At 45.6% G+C, this 19,331-nt stretch overlaps 1 protein-coding gene across 2 annotated transcripts in view; it reads left to right on the top strand.

Annotated features, from left to right (window-relative positions):
- The window catches only part of MATN2 (matrilin 2), a 201,350-nt gene that overhangs the window by 48,223 nt on the left and 133,796 nt on the right, over positions 1-19,331 (top strand). For both annotated transcript variants that reach the window (XM_038745876.1, XM_038745875.1), the window contains exon 3: positions 18,166-18,735. In XM_038745876.1, coding sequence (XP_038601804.1) covers positions 18,166-18,735 — 570 coding nt within the window. The remainder of the gene's footprint in view (positions 1-18,165; positions 18,736-19,331) is intronic.

The raw sequence follows: 19,331 nt of genomic DNA, 5'->3' as shown, positions 1-19,331 counted from the left end.
TAGCCCAAGGTCACACAACAGACAGATGGCAGAGCTGGAATTAGAACTCTGGTCCTCCAACTCCCAGGCCCGTTCTCCTTCCATTAGGCCAAATTGCTTCTCAAGTATGTCATGTATGCTTCCCAAGCGCTTAGTACAGTGCTCTGCACACAGTAAGCACTCAATAAATACGACTGAATGAGTGAATGAATATATGCCTGCATTATTGGTCTCCGTTTTCCTTGCAGTTTCAGGGAATAAAGAAAGTAAATCTATTTGCTATTTGTTCATAACATAGCACAGAACTAAATGCAGGTGATGCTTGATCAGTACTACCTGATGATGTCATCTCAAAGAAACACCGTTTGTTCCAAAGAGTCGATTTTATTAAATTATCTGTAATTATTTTGTCTGCTGTAGAAAGGCATGGGCATCAAAGTTACCAAGGCTAGGAAGCATAATAAACATGAGATTTCTGGTTTCCTTAGCAACATTAACATTGGCTGTTAGTGCTCCTAATGGAATCATCTGAAATGACTAAACTGAGAATTATGTTTAAGCAGTAATGGCTTGAATTTCTGGCTCAACTTTCTTTTCGCATAATGCATTATCCAAAGTGTTTTACAAAGGTATTGGACGTGCCAAGTTAAATAAGAACAGAGGAAACTAAGTATCAGAGGGGATACACAGGCAAATGGAAAGTCGAAAGGAGTTGGAGAGGAGTCAAGTGAAGAGATAAGAGCTGCGTTTGTGAGGCAGGATACAGAAAAGGCTGCTGACAGATAAATAGAAGGGACCGAAAGTGGAGAATGGGAAAGATAGTTGTTTTGCCACGGTCTGGCTTTTTTATGGTATTTAAGCGTTTACTATATAATAATGATGGTATTTATTAAGCGCTTACTATGTGCAAAGCACAGTTCTAAGCACTGGGGAAGTTACAAGGTGATTAAGGTTGTCCCATGGGGGGCTCACAGTCTTAATCCCCATTTTACAGATGAGGGAACTGAGGCCCAGAGAAGTGATTTGCCCGAAGTCACACAGCTGACAATTGGCGGAACCGGGATTTGAACCCATAACCACTGACTCCAAAGCCCGTGCTCTTTCCACTGAGCCATGCTGCTTCTCTGCCATATGCTGTCTGCTCTACTATATGCCAGGCACTTTACTGAGCGCTGGGGTAGATGCAAATTTATCAGGTTGGACATAGTCCCTGTCCCACAGGTGGCTCACAGTCTTAATCCCCATTTTAGTGGGGAGTTGGTGCTTAATTGAATATGCAAGGTATGTTCACAAGTGCTACAGGTGGCTGCCAGAACATCCATGTGCAATAATAATAATGATGGCATTCACTAAGTGCTTACTATGTGCAAAGCATGTATGGTGAGGCACAAAATAATTATAATGATAATTGTGGTATTTAGGTGTTTATTACATGCCAACCACGGTACTAAACACTGGGGTAAACACAAGATAATCAGGTGGGGCACAGTCCTTCTCCTACATAAGGGCCATAGTCTAAGGAGGAAAACAGTATTAAATCCCCATTTTACAGATGCGGAAAGCAAAGCACGGAGAAGTTCGGTGACTTGCCTGCGTCATACAGCAGGCAAGAAAGCAGAGCTAGGAATAAAACCCATGTCCTCTAACTCCAAGGCCTGTGCTCTTTCCACTGTGCTATGCTCTTCTCTCCACCATATCTGCAGCCATTAAGGGTGATCCAGTAGTTTCCCCTCAAGAGCGGAGGCATTTAGAATCAATCCTATTTATTGAGACAGTCCTATTTATTGAGTGCTTACTGTGTACAGAGCGCTTGGGAGAGTACAATACAACAGAGGTGGTAGACATGTTCTCTGTCCACAATGAGCTAACAGTCTAGAAGGGGAGACAGACATTAGTAAAAAAATAAATTACAGACACGTCCATAAATTCTGTGGGGCTGAGGGAGGGGTGAATTAAGGAAGCAAATCCAAGTGCCAGAGCAACGCAGAAGGGAAGGGGAGAAGAGAAAATGAGGGCTTAGTCCGGGACGTCCTTCTGGTGGAGATGTACCTTCAGTAAGGCTTTGAAGGTGGGGAGAGTGATCATCTTCGGGTATGAAGAGGAAGGGCATTCCAGGGCAGAATCAGAGCGTGGGTGAGAGGTCGGCGGTGAGATAAATGAGATTGGGGTGGAGCGAGTAGGTTCATTCATTCATTCAGTCGTATTTATTGAGCACTTAATGTGTGCAGAACACTGTACTAAGAGCTTGGGAAGTACAAAGTTGGAATTAGAGGAGGGACGTGTGTGAGCTGGATTGTAGCAGGAGAGCAACGAGGTAAGGTAGGAGCGGGCAATGGGATTGAAGATTTTAGTCAAGACTAAAAACCAAGTCAAGAGGACCAATCAATCGTATTTATTGAACACTTACTGTGTGCAGAGCACTGTACTAAGCACTTGGGAAGTACAAGTTGGCAACATATAGAGACAGTCCCTACCCAACAGTGGGCTCACAGTCTAAAAGACCAGGCTTTGGAAGCATGAAAGACATCGAGCAATGGTATTTATTGAGCACCTACTGTTGTGCAGTGCACCATACTAAGCCCATGCGAGAGTACGATAGAATTAGAAGACACAATCCCCAAGGAGAGGTGGAGATTGACACCAAAAGAAATTACACACGTCAGCCCAATAGGGAGAAGTTGCGGTTCAATTCCGGAGTGACTCAGCCATGCTCTTGAAGTCAGAAATTTTCCATTACTGTCATCATTTGGAAAACGAAGGACAACTTCCATACCAGATAGTCACTAATGCACTGAGAAAAAGCAAAACTTTCTATCCCATGATATATTGGACGATGGAGAACTTTCTTTCCAGTTTCATCCCCAAGTCTATATGTTTGTACGTATTTATTACTCTATTTTACTTGTACATATTTATTCTATTTATTTTATTTTGTTAATTTGTTTTGTTCTCTGTCTCCCCCTTCTAGACTGTGAGCCCACCGTTGGGTAGGGACCGTCTCTAGATGTTGTCAACTTGTACTTCCCAAGTGCTTAGTACAGTGCTCTGCACACAGTAAGTGCTCAATAAATATGATTGAATGAATGAATGAATTCTCTGTCTTGTATTTCATTCTCAGTCATAGGTGTTTGTCTACTTGTCCTGACTTTTATTTAGTGAGGTAGCAAAGTCTATTGAGATAGAAGAGGCAATTATTATGAACAAAACCAAATTCCCACTCTTGTGCCAAGTTTTTCTTTTTCAAATCTGACCACCTTATTCAATTCTCTGTGGACAAAAAAATGCCTGATTCCTCTATATGCTTTCTGTACCATTTCTCTATGATAAAAGCTTTTATTTTGAGGTGGGTCATTTCAAAATAGAAATATTTTTTTTTGCCCCCTTTTGTGCAGAACAGTATCCAACCTGCTTGATATGCCCTCTTGAGAAGCCAGGCCAAAATAAGTGGATCACTCAGTCACTCATTTGTATTTATTGAGCGCTTACTATGTGCAGAACACTGTACTAAGCTCTTGGGAGAGTACAGTGCAACGGAATTAGCGGACACATTCCTCCTGCCCATAAAGAGCTTACAGTCTAGAGAGTGGAAAAGAGAGATGACCCCAAAATAAAAAGTTTACATGTTTCAGGCCCAGGCAGTAGTTCTGTTTACTAATTGAGGGAGATTTTTATCCTCAGATGCGCAGCCCACTATTGGAAAGATAGTAGCATTTGTCAGAAGCTGTGGCTCACTGCTTCGCTCTGCAAAGGAATGTGTTTCACTGAAAACCATTTCCCCTTGGGCTAAGATGGGTCAGCTTCCTCTTTGGCACTCTTGCAAAGAAAATTGTCTAGGATCCTGGAAACCACAGTTGCGGAGTTTCATTCAGCGTCTCCCCGCTTGTAAATTCATTTAGTAGTTGATAGAGTCATCCCTCTCCAGCTTGTGTGATGTGGCAGGATTTTTTTTTCTTTTTCCTTTATTTTCTTTTTATTCTGTCCCGTGTCTGTTTTTCTTCATCATTAGAATGTGCTGTTTCCAAAGAAAATGATGGAATTAGACCTATTATCACTCCCAAACTACTAGGTTTCTTGGTAATGTGGATTAGTGTTGGATTGAGGAGGTGTGAGGTCTACTAGAGAAGCAGCATGGCTCTGTGGAAAGAGCCTGGGCTTTGGAGTCAGAGGTCATGGGTTCAAACCCCGGCTCCGCCAATTGTCAGCTATGTGACTTTGGGCAAGTCACTTCACTTCTCTGTGCATCAGTTACCTCATCTGTAAAATGGGGGTTAAGATTGTGAGCCCACCGAGGGACAACCTGATCACCTTGTAACCTCCCTAGCGCTTAGAACAGTGCTTTGCACATAGTAAGTGCTTAATAAATGCCATCGTTATTATTATTACTATCATTATTATTCTACTCCTCCCCTCCACTGCATTTCTGAACCTGCTCCAAATTCAGTTTGAACAGAAACTGCCAAACGCATTTTAAATAAGCATTTTCAGCATATTTTTGCCAGTGAATGGAACAGAATCATGAAAATGATTCCTTTCCCTTTCATTCCCCCCTGCCCCCATTCAGGTCACTGTCTTGAGAGACACTTTCCAGTTAGTCCTTCTTTATAGATGGGGAAAGGTCTTTCATGTAGGAATTGTGCAACCCTGATGGGCTTGGAATTTAGAAAGCTGGATCATATATTCTGGCTCTGTTACAGGTGGCAAATTGAAACTTCTTGATTTAGATAATAATTATGGCATTTAAGTCCTTACTATGTGCTAAGCACTGGGGTAGATACAAGGTAATCAGGTTGATCACAGTACCTGTCGCACATGGGGTTCACCATCTTAATCCCCATTTTCCAGATGAGGGAACTGAAGCCCAGAGAAGTGAAGAGACTCACCTAAGGTCACACAGCAGACAGGTGGTGGAGCCAAAATTAGAACCCACATCCTCTTGATTCCCAAGCCCAGGCTCTTGTCACTAGGCCCATGCTACTTCTAGTGTGAAGTCTTCTGAGTCATCACAAAGGGCCCTGATTGGCTCTCAGTCAGAGAATAATAATAATACTAATAATTTGGGTATTTGCTAAGCACTTACTATGTGCAAAGCACTGTTCTAAGAGCTGGGGAGGATACAAGGTGACCAGGTTGTCCCATGTGGGGTTCACAATCTTAATCCCCATTTTACAGATGAGGTATCTGAGGCCCAGAGAAGTGAAGTGGCTTGCCCAGAGTCACACAGCTGACAAGTGGCGGAGCCGGGATTTGAACCCATGACCTCTGACTCGCAAGCCCGGGCTCTTTCCACTGAGCCACACTGCTTCTCTAGAGAAGTGCTGAGGGGGCTGGGAAAGACCCCGATTGCCTTTCAGTAAGTAGTGTTTTGAGGGGGCTTGTTAAGATGAAGCATGCCAAATGCATATCCGCCCCCAAGGCCCTTGTCCTAATCAGTCATTCAGTCGTATTTATTGAGCGCTTACTGTGTGCAGAGCACTGTACTAAGCACTTGGGAAGTACACGTTGGCAACATATGGCATTGGCAACATAATCCTGTCCTGATCTTGGCCCCACCTTTTATAGGAATGGGTATAACCATGGGGAGTCCACCAGTTCTCCCAGATGAGAGAACTACACTAGGAAGAGAGAGCTTTTGGATGCCTGGTGAGCCTCAGGATCCAAAAACCCTTGGGATTTTTCCCTTTTCGGGACTGGAGGCGGTCATTAGAGGTCCACATTCCACTTTCACTAAAACCCAGCCCCATGAATTCACTGTCGATGCCAGCAGACCTCTACTTCTAGAGGACTACTTGTTGGAGCTGGGAGAGGTTTTACCGGCCTTCCCTCCTCATTTATACTCCAGCAGCATTTTTTGTTCTGCCAGCTTAGGTCCTTGTTCACCTTCCTTGTCTGCCCATACACTCTGAGTTATTATATAACAGGTTTTAATATATACATATTAGTAATATACATTTAATATATATAGTATATATACATTATACTATATATATACTAATATAGTATATTAGTATATATTTATATATTATATATTATTATATCATATATTCTTATAAATAAGAAATGAATATGACAGTATATATATAGTACATATGCATAGGTATACTATATATACTATATATACACATATATATACACTATATATACATATACATTGTATATAGTGTGTGTGTGTGTGTGTATATATATATATATATATATATATACTAAGTCATATTCATTTCTTCTTCCACCTTTTGCTCTTCCTCCTCCTCCTCTTCCACTTCCCTGAGGTCCTAATCAGATTGGACACAGTCCCAGTCCCACTTGGGGCTCACAGTCTAAGTAAGAGGGAGAGCAGGTATTTAATCCCCATTTTACAGTTGAGGAAACCGAGGCACAAAAAAGTTAAGTGACTTGCTCAGATCAAACAGCAAGCAATTGCTAGACCTGGGATTTGATCCTGGGTCCTTTGACTCCCAAGCCTTTGCTCTTTCCACTGGGCTACGCTGCTTCTCGATGTAACGTTACAAAGCATGTAATGTTTCTTAGTCTGCTAACACAGTGAGAAATCCTTTACAAACCTCCCTGTCCTAAGATTAGGCATTTCCAACTACTACAGATACAAAATAATTCAACTTTCTCTATATATCCCAGAGTCTTTATACTTCTCTTTGGGGGCTCTCTCTGGACAATCTACATCTGTGACTTATAGTCTTCTGGCTCCATCACTCAGGAACGAATACCTGAAACGGTTTCCTTCCAAATCCCCAAGATCAATCAATGGTATTTATTGGAAATCCTTTACAAACCTGCCTGTCCTAAGATTAGGCATTTCCAACTACTACAGATACAAAATAATTTAACTTTATATATCCCAGAGTCATTATATTTCTCTTTGAGGGCTCTCTCTGGACAATCTACATCTGTGACTTACAGTCTTCTGGCTCCATCACTCAGGAGCAAATACATGAAAAGGTTTCCTTCCAAATCCCCAAGATCAATCAATGGTATTTATTGAGCACTTACTATGCACTGAGCACTGTCCTAAGCACTTGAGAGAGTACAGTACAAAGATCTGTAACTTATCTGTAATACGTTTATATTAATATCTGTCTCCACCTCCATACTGTAAGCCCTCTGTGGGCAGGGAATGTGTCTGTTTATTGTTATATTGTGTAAAGCTCAATGAATACGATACCACAATGATTGCAGATGGAGGTGGGGTGTTCTGGGAGAGATGTGTCTATGGAGTCGCTATGCGTCAGAAATGACTCGACAGCACTAGTAATAATAATAATGGTATTTATTCAGCACTTACTATGTGCCAGGCGCTGTTCTAAGCACTGGGGTAGATATGAGGTGATCAGGTTGTCCCACGGGGGGGCTCAAAGTTTAATCCTCATTTTACAGATGAGGTAACTGAGGCACAGAGAAGTTAGAGCAGCTTACCCAAGGTCACACAGCAGACAAGTGGCAGAGCTGGATTAGAACCCAGGTCCTCTGACTCCCAAGCGCACACTCTCTCCACTAAGCCACACTGCTTCCCAAGCCACGCTGCATAACACAAGACAAGATTCTTCCAAGCACTTAGGACAGTGCTCTTCCCACAGTAAGCTCTCAGGAAATACAACTGAATGAAGGAATAAATCTCATTTCTCTGCCTCTACTTTTAAATGATATTTCCTTCTGCTGGCTAGCACGCTCCTCTTTCCTTTGATTGGGTCTCCTCAGTTATCCAGGTGGGAATCAGCAAGTAAACACTGTGGCCTGGACATGGAAATACAAGGCTTTGCATCTCTGTTCCTCTTACACCTCTCTTTGTGTGTTACTTCCCACACTCTCCCTTTCCTGTCTGGGTGATCTGGAACACCCTTTCTCCTTAGCACTCCAACGACATCTTCATTCATTCGTTCAATCGTATTTATTGAGAGCTTAGTGTGTGCAAGGCACTGTACTAAGCATGTGGGAGAATACAATATGACAACAACAAACAACAAGCCTCCTTCCTGGGGGAGGGAGGTTATGTGTGCAAGTCCATCACCTGTGCACTCCACGGATGTTTGTTTTGGCGTAAAAAGTGGAAGACACACAACTTTAAAATTTCTGAAAAAAATCAACTAGCAGTTGGTCTCTCAGTTGTAGCATCTATTGTTTGCACTACTGGCCTGTTGTTTGACCTGGAAGTCTGCCTAATAATATCTCCTCCTGCCTTCAGGACATCTCCATCTGGATGTCTGCCCGCCATCTAAAACTCAATATGTCCAAGACTGAAGTCCTTATCTTCCCTCCCAAACCCTGTGCTCTACCTGACTTTCTCGTCACTGTAGACGGCACTACCATCCTTCCCGTCTCACAAGCCCGCAACCTTGGTGTCATCCTCGACTCTGCTCTCTCATTTACCCCACACATCCAAGCCGTCACCAAAACCTGCCGGTCTCACCTCTGCAACATCGCCAAGATCCGCCCTTTCCTCTCCATCCAAACCGCTACCCTGCTGATTCAATCTTTCATCCTATCCTGACTGGACTACTGCATCAGCCTCCTCTCTGATCTCCCATCCTCCTGTCTATCCTCTCTCCAGTGTATACTTCACTTTGCTGCCTGGATTATCTTTGTACAGGAACACTTTGGGCATAATAATAATGATAATAATAATGACATTTATTAAGTGCTTACTATGTGCAGAACACTGTTCTAAGCTCTGGGGAGGTTACATGGTGATCAGGTTATCCCATGGGGGGCTCACAGTCTTAATCCCCATTTTACAGATGAGGGAACTGAGGCACAGAGAAGTGAAGTGACTTGCCCAAAGTCACACAGCAGACATGTGGCGGAACTGGAATTTGAACCCATGACCTCTGACTCCAAAGCCCGGGCTCTTTCCACTGAGCCACGTTCCCCTCCTCATAAATCTCCAGTGGCTGCCTGTCAAACTATGAATCAAGCAAAAACTCCTCACCCTGGGCTTCAAGGCTCTCGTTCCCCTCGCCCCCTCCTGCCTCTCCTCCCTTGTCTCCTTCTCCAGCCCAGCCTGCACCCTCCACTCCTCTACCTCAGCTAGCCTCCTCACTGGGCCTCGTTCTCGCCTGTCCCGCGGTCGACCCCCGGCCCACGTCCTTCCCCTGGCCCGGAATGCCCTCCCTCCGCACATCCGCCAAACCAGCTCTCTTCCTCCCTTCAAAGTCCTATTGAGAGCTCACCTCCTCCAGGAGGCCTTCCCAGACTGAGCCCCCTTTTTCCTCTCCTCCTCCCCATCCCCCCCACCCTACCTCTTTTCCCTCCCCACAGCACTTGTATATAGTAGTACAGATTTATTACTCTATTTTACTTGTACATATTTACTATTCTATTTTAATGATGCACATATAGCTCTAACTCTATTTGTTCTGACAATTTTGACACTTGTCTACATGTTTTGTTTTGTTGTCCCCTTCTAGACTGTGAGCCCGTTGTTGGGTAGGGACTGTCTCTAGATGTTGCCAACTTGTATTTCCCAAGCGCTTAGTACAGTGCTCTGCACACAGTAAGCGCTCGGTAAATACGATTGAATGAAAGAATGAATGAACAATAATTGTAGCTTCTCCCCCTCCTCCCTCTCCCCATCCCCCATCCTTACCTCCTTCCCCTCCCCACATGACCTGTATATATGTATATACGTTTGTCCGTATTTATTATTCTATTTATTTATTTATTTTATTTGTACACATTTATTCTATTTATTTTATTTTGTTAATATATTTTGATTTTTTCTCTGTCTTCCCGTTCTAGACTGTGAGCCCACTGTTGGGTAGGGACTGTCTCTATATGTTGCCAACTTGTACTTCCCAAGCGCTTAGTACAGTGCTCTGCACACAGTAAGCGCTCAATAAATACGATTGAATGAATGAATAGTATTTAAGTGCTTACTAAACTGTACTAAGCACTACGGTTTGGTTGCAGATTTTGTCTGTTCTGGACAGGCCCAGTCACTGAGCTTTGGTGTGTCTACATTCTTTTATGTCTGGGCCCTCCCGCTCACCAACATCTGAAAACTTTTCATGTCTATTCTCTCTCACCCTTGCTGTACCTCTCTGAAATAGAATATCCAGGGTTTTAGATGGAAGAATCTGAGGGAATCAATCAATCAATCAATCGTATTTATTGAGCGCTTACTGTGTGCAGAGCACTGTACTAAGCGCTTGGGAAGTACAAGTTGGCAACATATAGAGACAGTCCCTACCCAACAGTGGGCTCATAGTCTAGAAGGGGGAGACAGAGAACAAAACCAAACATATTAACAAAATAAAATAAATAGAATAGATTTATTAGAAGCCCAGGCATGATGGAGTTGTTAAAAAATAGTCCCCCAAAACTAAGCAGCGTGGCTCAGTGGAAAGAGCCCGGGCTTTGGAGTCAGAGGTCATGGGTTCAAATCCCAGCTCCACCACTTGTCAGTTGTGTGACTTTGGGCAAGCCCCTTCACTTCTCTGGGCCTCAGTTACCTCATCTGTAAAATGGGGATGAAGCCCACGCATGATGGAGTTGTTAAAAAATAGTCCTCCAAAACTAAGCAGAGTGGCTCAGTGGAAAGAGCCCGGGCTTTGGAGTTAGAGGTCATGGGTTCAAATCCCAGCTCCACCACTTGTCAGCTGTGTGACTTTGGACAAGTCACTTCACTTCTCTGGGCCTCAGTTACCTCATCTGGAAAATGGGGATGAAGACTGTGAGCCCCCCTGGGACAACCTGATCACCTTGTAACCTCCCTAGCACTTAGAACAGTGCTTTGTGCATAGTAAGCGCTTAATAAATGCTATTAAAAAAATTGACCTCCCCCACCTATTTCATTCGGACATATTTAGTAATAATAATAATAATAATAGTGGCATTTATTAAGCACTTACTATGTGCAAAGCACTGTTCTAAGCACTGTGAGCCCCTTGTGGGACAGGGACTGTGCCCAACCTAATTATCTACCCCGGCACACAGGGTTTGGCACATAGTAAGCGCCTAACAAATACCATTAAAAAGTATATATTTACAATGTAATTACCTCAAACTATTTCCTTTACCAAGAGCATGGCAAACTTAGCTCCCCAAGACAATGGGGAGGAGAAAAAGTAATTCAAGGGTTCTGCAGGTCTGTGTTCCATTAGAGTAAGAATGTTGCTTCTGCTTATTTTGGCTTTTGTTCAACACCCTCTGGAAGAATATGAGACTCTTGCCTATGCCTTTTTGAATTCAAAAGCGCTGTGGGTTCTGTGTGTGTAAATTCATGCAGTCATCTTATGGTCAAGACAGCATTTTATTAGATACCCACAAATGCTTCCTTGCTCACTGGTCAAAGGCCTGGATTAAAAAGCTGGGAAATCCTAGATCAAGTTGGAAGAAATCGTGTTGGGAGGGCCCCTCTCCCTGATTTAGTGTGGTTCTTGTTTCGTCGTCTAGTTCAAGGGCCCGGATGGCAGAGGATTTGAGTTCTAATCCCTGCTCCACCACTTTGTTGTGCGACCTTGTTGGGTAGGTCATTTAATGTCTCTGTGCTTCAAACTCCTCATCTGCTAAAGGGGGATTCAGCTTCATGTTTTCCCTCCCCTTAGACTGAGCCCCATTTGGGAAAGGGACAAACTCCAACCTGAATGTCTTGTGTCTACAACAGCCCTGAGCATAGTGATTGGCACATAGTAAGCAGTAAACATGTTACTATTATTATCAAATAGTAATAAAGTAAAGGGGGATTCAGCTTCATGTTTTCCCTCTCCCTTAGACTGAGCCACATTTGGGAAAGGGACAAACTCCAACCTGAATGTCTTGTGTCTACAACAGCCCTGAGCATAGTGATTGGCACATAGTAAGCAGTAAACGTGTTACTATTATTATCAAATAGTAATAAAGTAAAGGGGGATTCAGCTTCATGTTTTCCCTCTCTCTTAGACTGAGCCCCATTTGGGAAAGGGACAAACTCCAACCTGAATGTCTTGTATCTGCAACAGCCCTGAGCATAGTGATTGGCACATAGTAAGCAGTAAACGTGTTACTATTATTATCAAATAGTAATAAAGGGGGATTCAGCTTCATGTTTTCCCTCTCCCTTAGACTGAGCCACATTTGGGAAACGGACAAACTCCAACCTCAATGTATTGTATCTACAACAGCCCTGAGCATAGTGATTGGCACATAGTAAGCAGTAAACGTGTTACTATTATTATCAAATAGTAATAAAGTAAAGGGGGATTCAGCTTCATGTTTTCCCTCTCCCTTAGACTGAGCCACATTTGGGAAAGGGACAAACTCCAACCTGAATGTCTTGTATCTACAACAGCCCTGAGCATAGTGATTGGCATATAGTAAGCAGTAAACGTGTTACTATTATTATCAAATAGTAATAAAGTAAAGGGGGATTCAGCTTCATGTTTTCCCTGTCTCTTAGACTGAGCCTCATTTGGGAAAGGGACAAACTCCAACCTGAATGTCTTGTATCTACAACAGCCCTGAGCATAGTGATTGGCACATAGTAAAGCAGTAAACGTGTTACTATTATTATCATTATTACTATCATTCATTCATTCAATCGTATTTATTGAGGGCTTACTGTGTGCAGAGCACTGTACTAAGCACTTGGGAAGTACAAGTTGGCAATATATAGAGACAGTCCCTACCCAACAGTGGGCTCACAGTCTAGAAACTCCTCATCCATTAAAGGGGGATTCAGCTTCATGTTTTCCGTTTCTCTTAGCCTGAACCACATTTGGGAAAGGGACAAACTCCAACCTGAATGTCTCGTATCTACAACAGCCCTTAGCATAGTGATTGGCACATAGTAAGCAGTAAATGTGTTACTATTATTATCATTATTACTATTCATTCATTCATTCAATCGTATTTATTGAGTGCTTACTGTGTGCAGAGCATTGTACTAAGCGTTTGGGAAGTACAAGTTGGCAACATATAGAGACGGTCCCTACCCAGCAGTAGGCTCACACTCTAGAATTACCAAAGCCCACAGCAAGGAATAAAAGAATGCCTGGGAGTGAGCGGATTTTAGAATAGACACTTTACCTGACAGAAAGTGCTCCAGAAATACCACTGAGAAACAGCATGGGCTAGTGGAAAGAGCACGGGAATCAGAGGACCTGGGTTCTAAACCTCACCTATAAAATGGGGATTAAGACCCCTACTTGGGACAGGGGATTATCTTGCATCTACCCCAGTGCTTAGTACAGCGCTTGACATGGAATAAGTGCTCAGCAAATACAATAATAATGATAGTGGCATCCCATGGTTGGGAGATGGACCTTGGTATCAGAGATTGTGGCCGGGGGGGCGGCAGGGGAATGCGGTCTCTCGACATCCTCGCCAGCCAAAGATGCCAAAGAAAAAAGGGGTGCAGATGTTTGGGTGTTCGATAATTGAGTATAAAGAAATGGGGGCCAGGGAGTGCCCACCCCAAGCCATAGTGGCTAGAGCACGGGCCTGGGAGTTAGAAAGACCTGGGTTCTAATCCTGGCTCCGGCACTTGTCTGCTGTGTGACTTTGAGCAAGTTACTTCACTTCTCTGGGCCTCAGTTACCTCATTTGTAAAAGGGGATTAAGACCGTGAGCCCTATGCGGGACAGGGACTGTATCCAACCCAATTATCTTGTATCTACTCCAGTACTTCATACAGTGCCTGACACAAAGAAAGCACTTAACAAATCCTATTTTTTTAAAAGAACCAAAAACCCTTGGCATTATCCTTGACAGCTCTCTCATACTACCCACATATTCAATCTGTCCACAAATCCTGTCATTTCTACATTCACAACGTCGCTAAAATCTGTCCTTTCCACTCCATCCCAACTGTCATTCTGCTGATCCAAGCACTTGTCCTTTCCCGCCTCGACTACTGCATCTGCATCCTCGCTGACCTCCCTGTATCCTGTCTCTCTCCACTCCGGTCCATCCTTCCTTATACTGCCCTGATCAGTTTTCTAAAAAAAACAAAAACATTTAGGTCTTGTCTCCCCACTCCTCAAAAATTTCCTGTAGTTACCCATCTACGGCCACATCAAACAGAAACTCCTTACCGTTGGCCTTAAAGCGCTCAGTTAGCTTGTCCCCTCCTATTTTACCTCACTGATCTCCTATCACAGCCCAGCCCGCATAGTTCACTCCCTTAGTGCCAGCTTGCTTACTGTGCTTAGATCGCAGTTGTCTTGTCTCTGAACCCTTTCTTCCAACCTGGAACACCCTCTCTCCTCAAATCCAACAGACATTTACTCTCCCCTCCTTCAAGGCCTTTATTAAAGTCACATCTCCTCCAAGAGGCCTTCCCTGATTAACCCTCTTTTCTCCGGCTCCCTCTCCTTCTGCGTTCTCCACGCACTTGAATCTGTGCCCTTTAGGTATTTGGTATTCACCTCACCCTCAGTCCCACAGCACTTATGTGCACATCCACAATTTATTTATATCAGTGTATGTCTTCCCCTGTAGACTGAAAGCTCACTGTGGGCAGAGAATGTGTCTACCAACTCTGTTGCATTGTTTGCTCTGCACACAGTGAGAGCTCAATAGAAACCACTGATTGATAAGGAGATTGAGCCTCCAGGAGCACCCAGTGATAGAGAGTGGGAGGTACAAGAGGGGTCTGGAGAGGAGCAAGGGAGATTTTTGGGGATATCATGCTTGATGTTTTAATTTCATCAATGTATTACATAGCCAGGACATAAGGTCAAGAGAAGAGGCGGGCAGGGGTGACGAGGGGTTTGAGGAAGGAGTTAAAAGTCTGAATCAATCAGTGTGAGTAATGGTCATGGGAATCAATAAGGATGGAGAAATAGCGTGGCCGGGGCGGGGGAGAAAAGAGGACATAATTAAAGCAGGTGAGGAGGAATTTAAGGTGAACAAGGTCCACCTGGAGCTTGAGCAAAGGCGTGGAAGAAGCATATTGTGGTGATGCAAGGTTGCAGACTAGTGGTACAGACTGGCGCAGGGATAGGGGAGCAAGGGAGTTTGTTCATTCATTCAATCATATTTATTGAGTGCTTACTGTGTGCAGAGCACTGTACTAAGCACTTGGGAAGTACAAAAGTTGGCAACATATAGAGATGGCCCCTAGCCAACAATGGGCTCACGGTCTAGAAGGGGGAGATGGACAACAAAACAGAACATATTAACAGCATCAGTCTAGAAGGGGGAGAGTTGAATTCAGTGGAGAGGGCAGTGTTGAGGACTTTTCTCTCTCCAGGTCTCCAGTTTGACAAGGGATAGGGTTCCAGAGTCCGGAATAGCCACGTGAGGAGGAGGAGGAAAACTGGATTCCTTGCCTCCAGTCCAATCCCAAGACACTATGCCCTCTGGACCCCATTTGCTTTCCCTGCCAGGGGTGAGGAAGAGGGGGAACCAAGTCAGCTGTCCCTGAGATGATAATAATAATAATGATGGGATTTGTTAAGCGCTTACTATGTGCAAAGCATTGTTCTAAGCGCTGGGAGGATACAAGGTGATCAGGTTCACGGGGGGCTCACAGTCGTAATCCCCATTTTACAGACAAGGTAAGTGAGGCCCAGAGAAGCAAAGTGACTTGCCCAAAGCCACACAGCTGCCAAACGGCAGAGTTGGGATTTGAACCCACGACCTCTGACTCCCAAGCCCGGGCTCTTTCCATTGAGCGACGCTGCTTCCTAATTTGGTAAGAGATGGAGACCATCTCTCCCCAGGAATGGGCTAACAGTCTAGAAGGGGGCGGGGGAAACAGACAACAGAACCAAACAAGAAGACGGGCATCGCCACGCTCTTCTCCCAGCGCTAGGAGGGGATGAGGTGGGGAGAAGGGCAGAGGGCCATCCCCACGCGCAGAGGGTGTCAGGAGACAGGGCCAAGGGAGCAAGAGTCGGGCCTCAGGGTGCAGGACCGGAATTTATGGCAGGGCAGAGGCCCTTGCCCTTCTTACCGCTCCAGATGCCCAACTTCAGCTGGGACTTGTCCAGGTTCTCCATGTAGGTCCCCAGGAACCAGTTGAGCAGGTCTGCGACCACCAACTCCAAGACCATGGTGAGGGCGGGGGAGAGGCGGCCGCGGCATCTGGGAGCAACAACAAGCACCCCACCCTCCCTCTGTACCATCATGGGCCCGGCCCGGCCCGGCCCTCCACAACGGCTGGCAGTGCTTGCTCACTTCGTATCTCTTCATTCCTGGGGCTCAGTGTGGCCCATTTATGTGTGTCCCGTTGTCCCCACATGCTCTTGGCCTCAGTCTGGGGCTCATTCCAAGCTTGTCTGAGGCCAGGCCGAAAACACTGCAGAATCTACAGGGGTGAGCCGCCTTCCTGACAGCCTGCACCAAGCAACTGAGTGGGAACATTGAGGAACAATCCAGCTTTGGCATCCAGGATGGACAAGATGACCTAATAGGTCTTTTCCATTTCTTCTCTTTTATGACTGTGCACACTCTGTGATTCTTGGCGCTCCGTTGTCTTCCCTGCAGCAGTGAGGCTCCAGGAGAGTGCTCGGGATAAGCCCATTTGTCAGTGCACAAATTGAGGGAATTCTCCCTAGCCTGATATAGTTTATTTTGCAAGGGAGATGCTAGGTTTTCACCAACACCTTTCCTCTTATCTGTCACTTTTTCCCATCATTTTCACCTCCAAAATCCCCCTTGCCCCCACTGCTGACAGCTTGGAGTTCCTGAGAGAGCTAAATTATATCCCAGGGTCATCACTCCTTCTTGCCCAGCCCATCCCACTCTCCCACTTCCCTTTTCTCCTCATTTTCTTTTCCCCTCTCCTTACCCCTTCCCCTCTCTTTCTCTCTTTCTCCCTCCCTCCCTCCCTTCCTCCCTTCCTTGTCCTCTCTCCCTCTCTCTCTCTTTTTCTCTCCCTCTCTCTTTCTTTTTCCGTTCCTCTCTCCCTTCCCCTTTTTCTCTCCCTTTCTCTCTCTCCCTTCCTCTTTCTCCCTCCCTTCCTCTCTCCCTTTCTCTCTTCCTCCTGTCTCCCTTCCTCTCTTTCTCTTTCCTTCCTTCTTTCTCTCTTTTTCTTTCCTTTCTTTCTTTCCCCTATCTCTTTCCCTGTCTCTCTTTCCTTTCCCCTTCCCCCTCTCTCTTGTCCTTCCCCTGCCTCCCTCTTTCCCTTTCCCTCCCTCTTCCCCTCTCCCTTCAGATGGAACCGTGGTCCCTTGGAAATGGAGCTGCGATCAAGTATGGCAAGTATAGCGAAAGAGTCCTTGCCATCAGGTGGATAAGGATAATATGTGCACTCCCCTACCATGTGGGAGAGGGGAGGACAAAAATGATGATGAGAGCAGGTCTTTGCCCCCTATTAGCCTCCATCCCACTGCTGAACTCACAGTGCCCCAGGAGTGTCAGCAGGGGTCCAGCGCTTCTCTCAGCCAGGAGGCACAAGATGAAAAGGTAATTTCCCTCCTGAAACTGGGAGAGCTGCTGCCTGGCTCAGTTGTGGCAAGTGAGGGGGTCGCCACATCCCATCCAGCCCTGGGATTCAGTGCATAATCCCTAAACCGCGTCCTAGAATTCTCAATTGTTAGCAATAAATAATTATGGTACTTGAGATAGATTCAAGCAAATCAGGTTGCACACAGTCCCTGTCCCACGGGGAGCTCACAGTCTTAATCCCATTTTCCAGATGCTGTAAATGAGGCCTACAGAAGTGAAGTGACTTGCCCAAGGTCACACAGCAGACAAGTGGCAGAGCCGGGATTAGAACCTAGGTCCTGTGACTAACGGGCCATCCGTTAGGCCATGCTGCTTGATGATGACTGTATATCCTTTGCTTGGAGAAGCACTTTGACACCTGTCTACGTGTTTCGTTTCGTTGTCTGTCTCCCCCTTCGAGACTGTGAGCCCGTTGTTGGGTAGGGACCATCTCTATATGTTGCCAACTTGTACTTCCCAAGCGCTTAGTACAGTGCTCTGCACACAGTAAGTGCTCAATAAATACAATTGAAGGAATGAGTAGTCTAGTGGCTAGAGCAGGGGCCCAGGAGCCAGATGGTTCTGGGTTCTAGTCCTGGCTCTGCCCCTTATCTGCTGTGTGACCTTGGGCAAGTCATTTAACTTTTCCGTGCCTCAGTTACCTGGTTAAGACTGTGAACCCAATGGACTGTGTGCAAACTGATTAACTTGCATTCCTCCCAGCACTTAGAACAGTGCCTGGCCCATAGTGAGCACTTAAATGATGCAATTATCATCACGGTGATTATTATAATTATTCTAATAGCCGTCTCCTTCATATTCTTTTAGAGAGCTCTTGCGACAACAAGCGCGTGGACCTGATCTTCCTCATCGACAGCTCCCGCAGCGTGCGCCCACACGACTTCGAGAAGGTGAAGGAGTTCATCGTCACCATCCTGCAGTTCCTGGACGTCGCCCCCGACTTCACGCGCGTGGGCCTCGTCCAGTACGGCAGCACGGTCAAAAACGAGTTCTCCCTCAAGACCTACGGGCGCAAGTCGGAGGTGGAGCGGGCGGTCAAGGCCATGAAGCGCCTGGGGACCGGCACTATGACCGGGCTGGCCATCCAGTACGTGGTGAACATCGCCTTCTCGGAGGGCGAGGGGGCCCGGCCCCCGAGGGACAACGTGCCCCGGATCATCATGATCGTGACGGACGGGAGGCCCCAGGATCCCGTGGCAGAGGTGGCCGCCAAGGCGCGCAACTCGGGCATTCTCATCTTCGCCATAGGAGTCGGGCAGGTGGACTACAGCACCCTGAAATCCATCGGGAGCAAACCCCACCAAGACCACGTCTTTCTGGTGGCCAACTTCAGCCAGATCGAGTCGCTGACCTCCGTGTTCCAGAACAAGTTGTGTGGTAAGGGCGGTCTCCCTTGGTTCTGTCCCAGGAGGAGTCGTTCTTTCATTCAGTCAGATTTATTGAGCGCCCACTGTGTGCAGAGCACTGGACTAAGCACTTGCGACGGTATAATAACAATAATAATAATAATGATGGCATTTATTAAGCGCTTACTATGTGCAAAGCACTGTTCTAAACACTGGGGTGGTTACAAGGTGATCAGGTTGTCCCACGTGGGGCTCACAGTCTTAATCCCCATTTTACAGTTGAGGTAACTGAGGCCCAGAGAAGTTAAGTGACTTGCCCAAAGTCACACAGCTGACAATTGGCGGAGCCGGGGTTTGAACCCATGACCTCTGACTCCAAAGCCCGGGCTCTTTTCCAGTGAGCCACGCTGCTTCTCATGCGTGACTTTGGGCAAGCCACTTCTCTGTGCCTCAGTTACCTCATCTGTAAAATGGGGATTCATTCGTTCGTTCAATTGTATTTATTGAGCGCTTCCTGTGTGCAGAGCACTGGACTAAGTGCTTGGGAAGTCCAAGCTGGCAACATCTAGAGATGGTCCCTACCCAACAGCGGGCTCACAGTCTAGAAGGGAGAGACAGACAACAAAA

This window comes from Tachyglossus aculeatus, chromosome 4, assembly GCF_015852505.1.
Source record: "Tachyglossus aculeatus isolate mTacAcu1 chromosome 4, mTacAcu1.pri, whole genome shotgun sequence".
NCBI lineage: Eukaryota > Metazoa > Chordata > Mammalia > Monotremata > Tachyglossidae > Tachyglossus > Tachyglossus aculeatus.
The sequence above is the reverse complement of the archived record's forward strand: the minus strand, read 5'-3'. Positions and strand labels throughout refer to the sequence as shown.